Genomic DNA, 11,850 nt, shown 5'->3' on the forward strand with positions numbered 1-11,850 from the left:
ACTAGATTTTAGTTTGAAGAAAATTTTAGTTTGTTTCATTCTTTTGTTTATGTACTGTAATATACCTATGGTTGGTCCAACAACCCACGAGAAGATTATATTGTTGCGTACTAATAAGGACGTAGAATGCTTAGTGAAACGTTCAACAAATCCCCAAGTTGTTTTTAGTGCAGCATTCGTAACACACGGAACTATAACTTCCACCATACCGTACAGGTGTCATTCGAAGGTGTCATTTCTCTGGCCGCCTCTGGCCAATCGAATCCACTATTCCTGCACACAACAAAACACACCCTTTTACGTCTTCCCGTACACTGACTTCACTTCCTATCACTCTTCTATAAGCATTCCCCTCTATCTCACCTTCTGTACCCTTTCTATCTCTAGACCCTCTATTTCTTTTTCTTTCTTTCTATATCGCTATCTATCTTTCTGTCACCTTTTTCGACATTGTTCGATCACATGCCCTTATCGTCTCATCGAGCGTCTCGTGCAAATTTCCACCCACCCGTACGATGCGTTGTGCAACATTTGTAAGCGTTTGTGTGTTTTTGTGCACGTGTCTATGAGTGTTCTGCTTTCATGTGTATGTCACTCGTTCACACTTTCATACACACACGCACACCGAAGCAAACGCTCCCAAAGAAAAACCATGCAAATCGTCCGAGTTTCTATTCTCCTGCGACCTTTCTATTTGCATTTCTTCAATGTGTAAATGCAACGCATTCTGTATGCACCAGAGCCGAGGTGTGGAACAGTGGAAGAAGCAAACACCCTGCACACCATTCCCTGCGCGTTCACGACTTCAGTACTACCCCTTTCGTCGTCCTTCTCACTTGTGTCCAGCTACGGTCCGTTTTTTCATCTTTCTGTATGAACACATCCTGTAATTGGGTTGTGATCTATCAATTTTCACTCTTCCAATTTGCAAGTGAAGAGCTTTTGCTCATTGTCCGTCCTAACGTACGGACGTTTTAATTACCGAAATACAAGCTTGCTAGTTATTCACATGTTACGTTCACATAATTTACGTTCAATACGCCAAACCTGTATGTGTTTTTTACTTGTTTTATTCGCGTTAAACGGGCCAAACGGTCGAAGGACATGTCTATTTCCGATCAAGATAAATTTCTCTATTTGCCTTTAAATAAGAAACGCTGAAAAACAATCTCCCAGCAAAAATAAACCTTTTGTTGTGAGAATTGCATAACTTATGGCGCTTTGTGAATAATTCTTTCCAAAGTAAAAGAAATGTGTTGTGTTTGCAAAGCCACAAAATTTACTCAAACAAAACAAAATTTCAAAGCTTGATCAGAATAAACATGGCCCTTGTTCAGTGCTCCTCAACTGCAAAAACCAGTCATCCTACTTATTATTTGCTCTACAGTTACAGTCATTCGAGGTGAAACGAATAAAATACAATATTTGTTTCTCTTTTTTTTTTTTGACACGCCACACATTAGCAGTATTGTTTTACCGCAAAACAGCTCGTTCTCTTTTACTCAACTCATTTTTTTTACAACTCTTTTTCTGTATGAGTTTCTTTTCCAATGCTCGATGCCCACCTTATGATTCGCTTCGAAGCAACACCTCGAAACCCGTTTACGCTACCGCTCGCATATAAGAGATCGATGTGCATTTATTGTTTTATACTTTTGTATTTTTACTAATCTTTTTACACTGCGCTGGCTTTTTTGACACATACGATTTTTGTTTTGTTTTGTTCTGGAACTTTATTCGATACTCTTGAACGTTTACCCAAACGAGCGTGGTAAAATAGTGCGCAGAGCGTACGTGTATGATATTACACCTTCACATCAAGAGTACTGTTCTGATAAATTTTGCAATTTTTGATGTTTTGTTTTGCTAACCATTTGCTGCTACTACTACCGCTGCTGCTGCTGCTGCTGCTATTCTGCTCGCCCTGTTTGCGTTTGCGCCTTACGCTGTTTCTTTGTTTTTCTTTGTTTGTTATTCTGCTATACTGCATTTTAACAGCATTAAGTACAACAGCAAGCAATTATACAGCATTATGATTAAAACTTTTACTTATGCTCCCACCTACTACCACTTACTACAACACACTTGGTTTGATCTGTTGTTTTGTTTAACCATTTTGCGTTGTTCTGTTTTGCATTGCCAACAGTTTTTACCTAAAACTCGTTACTGTGAACAATGAAAATAACGTTTAACTAAGTTTTTTTCCCTTAAGTTATCCACCTTTTGCAAAAAACAGCAAACAACTAAACAGCATTTATGCAAACTGCTCCAACTACTACAATGTAAACCTCCTCCCCCTCTTACTACCACCCCATATATTCCAATAATTTAAAAAAAAAAACAAAACATACAATCAAACCTCCCCAAATACTATTAAAACAACAAATAAAAAAAACAACCCCAACAATATGTGAAGACAAACATCAATTAGCCGATAATGTCTTTAGGTATGTCGCGAATTCATGCGCGGTGCCTGCAAGCGAGCTGAGTCCGAATGCCGTTTTGCTCATCCGCAGGAGAGCGTTACAACACACGAAGACGGTTCCGTCACGGTGTGCATGGATGCCGTGAAGGGTAGATGCGCTCGTGAACCTTGTCGCTACTTCCATCCTCCCTTGCACCTGCAGGCTCAAATAAAAGCAGCGCAGTCACGCGCAACCGCGGTATGGCTATTTAATCCAACAAAACAAACAAAACAAAAAAAGAAAATACTTCTGATTTGTTCATTAGTTTTCTTTTTGTTTTCTTCTGTTTTGGTTTTCTTTCATCATGTGTTTGTGTTCCGTGTCCGATGTTTCTTTTTTCGTGTTTTTTGTTTTTCATTCTTATTCATCTTCTTCTTTCTCTTCCGTATACTGTCTTGTTTTGTTGTTTTCTCCTCTATTGAGCTTGTTTTTATTTTCTTTGTCAAACGCTTAACCCAAATTGATTTTATTATTTTTTATCCCATTTTGTGCTTTCGTTCATTTGTTTACTTTTCTGTTACATTTTGCAGTATTTTAACCGTTTTTTTTTTTTGTTTATTCTAACTGGTTTATTTTCTCGCAACTAATGATTCCCTTCTTGCGATTCATAACGTTATTATTTATTATGGGTTTTGTTGTTGTTTTGTGTTTCTATTGTGTCATTCTTCTTGATTCGAGTTTCTATTTATAGTTGTTCATGTCGCCTTCTCTGTTCCGTTTTCTCCATGTGCTTTTCGTTTCTATCTCAATCCATCTTTCTATCCTATCTTTCTATCACTCTTTCTGTCTCACCATCTTTCTATCTATCTTCTCTTTGTAAAGATGTATACCTCTACCTATCTCTACATTGTTTGTGTGTTTCTTTTTCTGCTCTTTCTCCTCTCACAAAAATACCCTTCCCGTTTTTCCAGAGTGACACCAACTGCAACTACTATCACTACTAAAGAAAACGAAAAAACAACCCGTTTACATCACCAACACATTCTAGCTCCGTTCAATACCAACGTTTACCCATTGCATTGTCGCATCGTTTAGTTTCGATATCCTTCGGAATAGTTTCGGGCACCAAACGTAGATTAGACATTATTCCTAGTACACGAGGGCACACACATTCAGAACACACACACACAACTCAAACATCTACACGAACACGTACAATCACCTCTAGGGCCTTCAAGATGAAGTCCTTCTGCAGCCAGAAGAAATGGCCTTCAGGAACTATAATACAATACCGTAGCGTCAACATGAGACTCCATACAGCAGTACCGTGTCAGTAGCCTGTGACACTGTGTTTAAAGTTTCAATCTTTATTATAACAAGTAGAATAGAATCCCTCTCGTTTCCTGTAGTGTTTGTACTAGAGTAGATGTACCAAATGAGAAAGAAAGCAGAAGTGTACCAAAACAATTGACAAACGAATTCCCCGAAAGTACGTCATTGCGAACTATTGCTCTTATGTTTATGGTTAAGTCACGAAAAGCGAACATTCCCTTATCAATTTCAGCTATTGGTTATGTTTAGCGCTTAAAGGCCCAAGCAGTGAAAACGCGCAAGCAAAACGCAGCGCGTTCTTATGTTTCTTAGTTACGCAGATCACGTTGACGCCATAGCTGTTCGCTATGCTGGATGCGCAAAATCGATCCTCCTACTTTCGTTAAATGCAACACGCTCGGAATGTTTGTTGTGAGCAGCAAAAACCGAAAGTTCCAGTACTGTAAATATTAAAAATACACATTTTCTACTCATCCTCTTGATTTCCTGCTCGTTCGTTTGGCTGCTAAAATCAGTTCGAAATATGGCAAAACGCTATGTCTCTGTCTCTTTCAATCGTCCGGCGTTTTTTTGTTTTTTGTTTGTTTCGACTCTCTGTGCTGCGTCTGCTCTCTTTCTCGCTCGTTTTCGTTTTATTTTTCCTCTTTTACGTATACAAAAAGATGATTAGTTTTGCATGCTATCTTATGTTATCTTCTTCAATCATTTTGTCATAATAATATTCACACGAACATGACACTGTGAGTGTGATCAGACCAGATTCTGTCGGAAATCAAACAAATCTTCTTAAGACAACATGTTGCCTCAGTCTTCGCACGTTTATGTACACACACAGCGCTCCCAAAGTGATCTCCATCCATGAGAAGTTAATGATAGCGTACCAAAAATTATGCAACGATCGTATCGATTTCTTTAATGATTGTATTTGTAATAGTCTAAATCATAATGGTATGGCAAAAATATTACAAGGAGTATAAGAATGTAAAGATAAGAAAAGAAGGCACAGCGAGTGTTTGTTCGATAGGCCTACGCTAGAACAGAGCAACAAATGTTGGTACAAAACAAAAACGTGGAAATATTTTCTATAGCATGCTTTTCTACGAAAGACGGCATCTGTGGGTTTCGAAAACAAAATGGTAATCTTAGTTCAATTGCTTTCTTCTTCACAAAACAAAACAACCCTGTGGGAAATAAAAAGCGTATCAATTTGCGTATTTTTTTGTTTTTAGTTTTAGCTAATAATTTATAATTTTTCGTTTGTTTCACTACGTGTTATGTACTCTGTTTCATTTATGTTCAATTTGTTTTACTTTCCTGTGCTTTTGTTTAATTTTGCTTTCATTTTTATTTTCAATTTCATCAACTCGTATATCTTTTTTCGTCTTTGTGTATATTTTGTGCACCTTTCTTTAAACATGTGTTTCCTCTTTGTTTACATTTGTTTTTATTGTATTTATTTGTATCTCTATGTATTAAGCAGTTACGATCGAAATTATAGAAACATATTTTATTAAAACATTGCTTGTTATGCTTCTTCTTCTTCTTTTTATTCTTTATCTCAAAAAATACACCCCACCCACAACACCTGGACATGGAAAATTAAATTTTCTAAACAAAACTACGCTACATTTACCTGATTTTGTACAAACCTGAAACGTTTCTTTCCCCCCACTGCACACGCTGACCTGTGTTATGCGACAACGACAAAAACATACACACACACATATACAAAACGTGCACATGGACGTATGGCCGATCGTTTGATATATGGACAATTTACCGGCTTGGCACCTGATACGCTACTGCGGTTGCATTTTGCGGAACGCGCGCTCACACCATACGCCAACCTCACCACACACACACACACACACATACAACTGAACGTACGAAACACCACCGCTCTATCTATCTCTCTCTAACCTAACGATCATTAGACTGCACCCGTATCTGCTGCGGCCGCTGTAGCCGCTGCCGCCGCCGCTGCCGCTGCTACCATGGGTCCCCTCCAACCACCACCGCCACCGCCCGGGGCTGTCACTTCGACGAGCCAGCTGTCCATTTCGGGCGGCCAGTCTCCATTGGAGGTTGGCAAAAAGCGTGCAGCCGATAGTGACATGATACAAATGGTATTGCCATCTTTATTTTTTCTCTCTCTCTCTCTCACACACACTCCTTAGTTTTGTTTAATTTGTCCTTTTTTATACTCTCGTTGTTTCCATTAAAAAAACAAACCTCTATTTTAAATTAAATCCCGTTTTTCCCCTTTATTTTGTTTCCCCTTTCTAATATTCCAAATACGTAATTGTCAGTAACCAAGATTTAGTTTTCTGTGTTCTAGATCTTCCTTCAATGTTTTTGTTTTTGTCAATTAATAATAATACTTTTCCTGCGAAAGTGTTTATGTTACAGTTTACGGTAGTCTAATTGATCCTGTGTTTTACTAAAAATCCGTTCCCCGTTTATATCTCCTCCCGTTGGCAACTTTCCCTTACCATTTCGACCCTAACCAACTTACTACAATGTCCTCAATACCGAGCAACGAATTTAACATCTTTCCATGCGGGCTGCCGACAGTGTATCTACACCTTAACATTTTATTTCTGTTGCTGACATTCATAACGAGCATCACTTATCGAATGTATCGAAACATTACCTACCTAAAAACTGATGTCAGTTACGAATGACTTTGTTTCCCCCTGAACTGTACCGTTCTATAAGACACCGAACATTGTTCTGTTAGTAACTGTATATTGTTTCTGTTGCGTATTACGTCTCTTCTTGTCTTGCTTACCGCTTGCACGATACGATTTATCGGTTGTGGAATCACGTTTGTTTCGTTTCTTTACTTTGTTACCCACATCTCGTTATATTTGTTTGGTTCCACTTTTCGTCTTCACCAGTTTTGTGTGATCATTTTGCTAATGTAGTGCTGTTTGTAAATATGATTTTTGAAGAAGTGAAGAAGAACGCAAAGAAGAGACTAAGTGATTGGCATACACGGTACAACGTTATTCCATTATTTGATTACAAAGGCGCTAGAAAAGTTTTGTTTTCATTCCAAATTACTGATGCTTGTCAAATATAAAAAATCAAATGGCTTAAAATTTGCTGGAAAGCAATAATAAAACACGTAAATGTTCTACCATTTTAAACCCAAAAGCTTCATAGGAAAGCTGGCCCTGCTTAACTCATACGGAAGAAGAAGGGGGAACGACATTAACTACGCGGCACGGGGGATGAAGTTCATACGATCGCCACCAGAATGACCCTAACCTTTGATTATGATACCATTTTTATCACTAACCATGCCTTTATAATCTAGCGAATGCGGTTAAAGGTTTTGTATTATTTACAGTACAGCAGCCTTCATGAAAAAAAAACGATGATTGAAAACTACAAAACCCCCTTAACCTTAACCCCTCGCGTCCTCCACGCCCTTCTGTGCCACGATTGTTTTAGGTGTTTTAGTCTTACAACCAAACCTGTCAGCAATGAAGCGTACGATGGAAAGCGCCTTTATCGGTCAATACTGTCCAGATTAATACCGCTTAAACTTATCCACCACCCCGGGTGGACCGCCCTTTACCCACCCCTTTCGTAATGCAACATTCCGTTCCATTGTTCCAACAGTGGACAAAGAAAACAATAGCAAACAACCGAGAAGTATTGCCGCCAAGCGACACCAAACGCCCACCCACCCATATAAAAAAACCCGCCCCTAGTGTTACTAACACTCGTTACCATGTTGAGTTTTCATATCTTAACATCACCAGTTACGATTTAAGTTACCGTAAATAATATTTAGTTTAGTAGCGGTTACAATTATTTCCATCAGTTTCAGAATGTTTTGTTTTTCTGTTAGAGTTGGGTTTAGTTCTAATTTTAATTTTAAATCAAGATTTACCCCAAACGTGTGTTACTTACCTTCCAGGACTAATGAATGTTTTCATTTTTCTCTTTGCTTTTTTTCTCTTTCTCTCTCTCTCTCTCTCTCTCTCTCTCTCTCTCTCTTCCTATTGTCACATATCTATATTTTTCGTGCGAAATTAATGAATGTACATGACGGTTTTCCTCCATTCTCCCTTCATAATCATGCGTCATTTTCTTACACCAAAAAAAAAACAACACGCACACTCATTCAACATTCATTCAATAATGTCCGCTGTTTGTAACGGAATCACTGCACTGTCCCTAACTCCGTTCCGATGGCAACTCATTTGATGTTGTAAACTTCACCTACCGTTATTACTCTGTTCACCATAACGTCACCTCTTCATTTTTGTCCACCGCACCACACACATTGCACACCACAACAACACCACACCTACAACAACGATTACTACCGCTACAACTATAAAATAATTAAAAACCAAACAAAATAAAACAAAACCACCAACCAACCAACCCCCTTCCTCCAGATGGACATGAAAACGATGGGATCTATTTACTATGAAAACTTTGTAAGTAATTGAGCCATTTTTTATACATTTTTTTTTTGTTATTTCATTTTATTACTACCGTCCAGCATACTTCTTCGTTTGCTCTTTTGTACCTTGATTCTTCAAACGTATTCGATTAATGCCCGGAATGGTACGATCTGTCACATGCTCTGAAGCAATGGTCGGAATCTTTCGGGTGTTGTAGCTCTAGTTTTGCTTTCGGTTGCGGTATTTGTATTGGGTTTTTGCGTATTTGATTTTTGAACATTTTTTTTTTTTACTTTTACCTTTCGCCGTTGGTTCCTGATCAGGGGTTTTCGTAGCTAGCAAGCCCAACAATCGCTGTGGGTTTGGTGCATTTTAACAAGAATCTTTTAACTGGCTCCCCATCTTCATGAACACTACTAGGGCAGGGATAGGCGTTTTCCCCTGGTATATTCTCTAGACCGAAAGCGAGAAAAAAACAAACACCTCAGCTCACGTCCCACGTTATACCAACAACGAACAATACTTTATAATGCTACACTTCATACCGTCTGGTCATAAAGTTTCCCCCCCTTGCAAACCTATGTACATCTAACTGCACCTAAATGTACCCTAGTATATCCACATCACCTTAGTATCTGTGCTGCCCTCTCGCGTGTAAATTAGTGTACCTTCCATTGGACCGAGAATGCCTTCTAAATGTAGCAAAACCCTCCTTTGTGTATGCTCGACCATAATCTTTTGCTTCCTACTCACACTATTGCACCTGTCGCTCTCTATCTGTCTTTCTCTCTATGTTTCTCTCTATCTACATGTCTTGCTCTTCTCTTCCTCTTTCTTATTTCATTTTCGTTTACCAAACTACGGATCTGTCAAGTTCTCGGTTTGTTACCATCCGTTTTGTCTAAGTGCATTAGGAGCTCGTGTTAAACGAACCCTTACCGGATTACTATTCTAAATCCTCTTGTACAAATCAACATACCTGACCTACACCCCCGATTTTATTTATCTGCTAATGTTCGTTACTTAGTACTGTAGAATGTTTGCCATCCGTTTATTAGTAACTTCTAGCCCGCTACCGTGCGCATCTGATTAATACTTTTCCTTTCGGTTTTACCTCTTTCTCTCTCTCTCTCTCTTTCTCTTTGTGTCTGCTTACTCCTGTGCGACCACCAACCCGCACACCCCGTTCGCAGGCGTTCCCGGGAATGGTTCCGTTCAAGCGAACTGCTGGAGAAAAGTCCGGCATACCTGTTTACCAGCCGGGCGCCACCTACCAGCAGCTGATGCAACTACAGCAGCCGTTCGTGCCAGTGTCATGTGAGTACCCTAGTACCACTTCTAGCGCCGCTACCTATATTCCACCAGCCTCCACAGCAACCCCAATTGCTAATAATCTCGCGAGTCTGGTCAACAGCAACAGCAGCAACAGTAGTAGTGGTAGTGGTGGTGGCGGCGGCGGTGGCAGTAGTGCCGCCCTCGCAGCCGCCATTGCCGCGAGCAGCGCCGGTTACAATCCGTCGTCGATGTTACTCGGTGGGCTGTACTACACCACGAGCGGTGCCGGTGGCACAAACGCCATCGTCACCTCCGTGGGTGGGACGGGAGGGTGGGCTGGCAGCAGCACCAGTGTTGCCAGCATGCTTAACAACAACAGTCCGAAGATGAGCAACAAGAATGCTCCGCTCGCGAAATCGTTGTCGCTGCAATCGATGGCATCGTTAGGCGGTTCCATGAACCATCTGGCCGGGGCGTCGAATGGACAGGCGGCAAATGCACACTCGGAGGGAGATTTGAAAGAGGCGGGCGTCGAAAAGGAGGATTCGCTCGCGGGCGATCTTCTCACACCGAGCAGTGGTGCCTTGTCGAGCAGTGCCACTACCACCACTACAGCCGGTAGTGGTGCCTCGCTAGCCCAGACACTGGCCACTTCGTCTACACAGGCAGTTTCGGTGCCGGTGACAAGTCCGCTTATGCAGTACTCGGCCGTGGCGACCTCGAACCATCAGGCCGCTTCGATGCAGGCACATCTGCAGGCCGCCCAAGTGGCGGCCGCGCAACATGCTCACGCCGTCCATGCGCAGGCGGCCGCCAACCAGAACGCGGTACTAGCTGCTGCGGCCGCCGCAGCAACGGCCCAGTACCCAGCAGCCGCCGGTGCTCATTACACCGATGCGGCCAGCATGGCCAAAGAAGTGGCGCACAAAAATTACGCCCTAAAGCTACACGGTGGTTCGACCGCACTAACCGGTAAACCACTGACAGCGCTCGGTTACACCGGCGTTGCACTGAACAAGGGTGGCCTGTTGCCGCAACCGAGCCAACAGTACGCAGCTGCGGCTGCGGCAGCTGCTGCTGCGTCCGCTACGAACGCAGCGACAGCCGCCTATCCGCAGGCAGCCGCCCGGCTTAGTACACCGACCGTGGCCGTTGCAGCTGCCACACCGCAACAAACCCTGCTCGCCCCCTCACTGACGACCCGTCCACCGCCTCCGATCATGTCGCAGCCCGGAGCCTACCCACAGTTCCTCCGTCCACAGATGCCGGCCGCGTTCGGTTCCAACCCGTACGCAGCGGCTGCCGTTGCGCAGCAGCAGCTCATGAACCAGAGCTTCATGTACCCGGGCGCTGCGTTTTCGGCCGCTGCTGCTGCAGCCGCAGCCGCCGCCACCGGCGGCTATCAGTTTCCAATGGCCCAGGCAGGTATTCCTTCGAACCTGACCGCCATTCCAACGCCTGTACCGCAAGTGTCCGGCACACCGGCGGCTGGCAGTGCCGTTGTACTGAACCCGTACAAGAAAATGAAAACCTCCTAAATCAGTGGCCTACGATAACTTCCAACCCCAGGCGGACGGGAGAATAGAGAGCCTTTTTTAGAGGAAATGAGTGAGTGAGTGATATGGGCGGGTGTGTGTGTGTGTGTAGTAAGGGAATTTCGAAAGCCCTAAACGAGGAGCAAACTGGGTTTGCTCGATAAAGATACACTATTGCCATAACACGAAAAATCGAGGACATACTTAAGCTAATAACGGTACCATCAACAACAAAAAATCACACATACACACACACACACGCATACCATGGTAATCTTAAAGAAAATGTTTTCCCTCTTAGAGGGCAAGTCCGCGTGTGCAAGTGTGTGGAACTATTTTGAACGGTAAAGCATAAAAGGAAAGCATACGGAAGGGCATACATAAAGATAAGAATACAATAATTTTTGCCACAAAAGAACAGACACACACACACACAAACACATGTTTTACCACACACATGAATCAGTGCCTCTGTAAGCGAGAAGCGCATCTTACCTTTTTCACTATCATCAAGTACCCCGGACACGGGGATACATAGTGTCGAGTACACACGGCAACAAACAAACATACAAAGAACACAAACAAAACACACCAATGAAAAGGTTGATAGTGAAGGGTAGAGATAAGATGATCTCGAAAACGGACGATCGTCGGGTCGTGATCTGCAAGATCCTAAGATCATATGAAACAACTGTGATAGCTTCACATAAAAAAAAACCCCACGCTGCTGCAAATTGCTGGTGCACGTGGCAGGTGTGCGCGAGCAAATAAAACTCCTGCGCACACATGCACGCACATACGCATGCTTGTCCAACCTAGTTTTGCTTGCCCATCCAAACAATGTTACAACCCTCGCTAAAGCTTGCCCCGGCTTTG

The 11,850-nt window shown here is 42.3% G+C and overlaps 1 protein-coding gene across 1 annotated transcript in view; it reads left to right on the plus strand.

Annotated features, from left to right (window-relative positions):
* LOC128709325 (probable serine/threonine-protein kinase tsuA) overlaps window positions 1-10,977 on the plus strand; it is a 218,520-nt gene extending 207,543 nt beyond the window's left edge. Inside the window, exons 5-8 of the mRNA XM_053804313.1 lie at window positions 2,448-2,663; window positions 5,672-5,863; window positions 8,156-8,197; window positions 9,358-10,977. Of these exons, the coding sequence (XP_053660288.1) occupies window positions 2,448-2,663; window positions 5,672-5,863; window positions 8,156-8,197; window positions 9,358-10,977 (2,070 nt within the window). The remainder of the gene's footprint in view (window positions 1-2,447; window positions 2,664-5,671; window positions 5,864-8,155; window positions 8,198-9,357) is intronic.
* The last annotated feature ends 873 nt before the right edge of the window (window positions 10,978-11,850 follow it).

The sequence above is a fragment of the Anopheles marshallii genome, chromosome 2 (assembly GCF_943734725.1).
Source record: "Anopheles marshallii chromosome 2, idAnoMarsDA_429_01, whole genome shotgun sequence".
Taxonomy (NCBI): domain Eukaryota; kingdom Metazoa; phylum Arthropoda; class Insecta; order Diptera; family Culicidae; genus Anopheles; species Anopheles marshallii.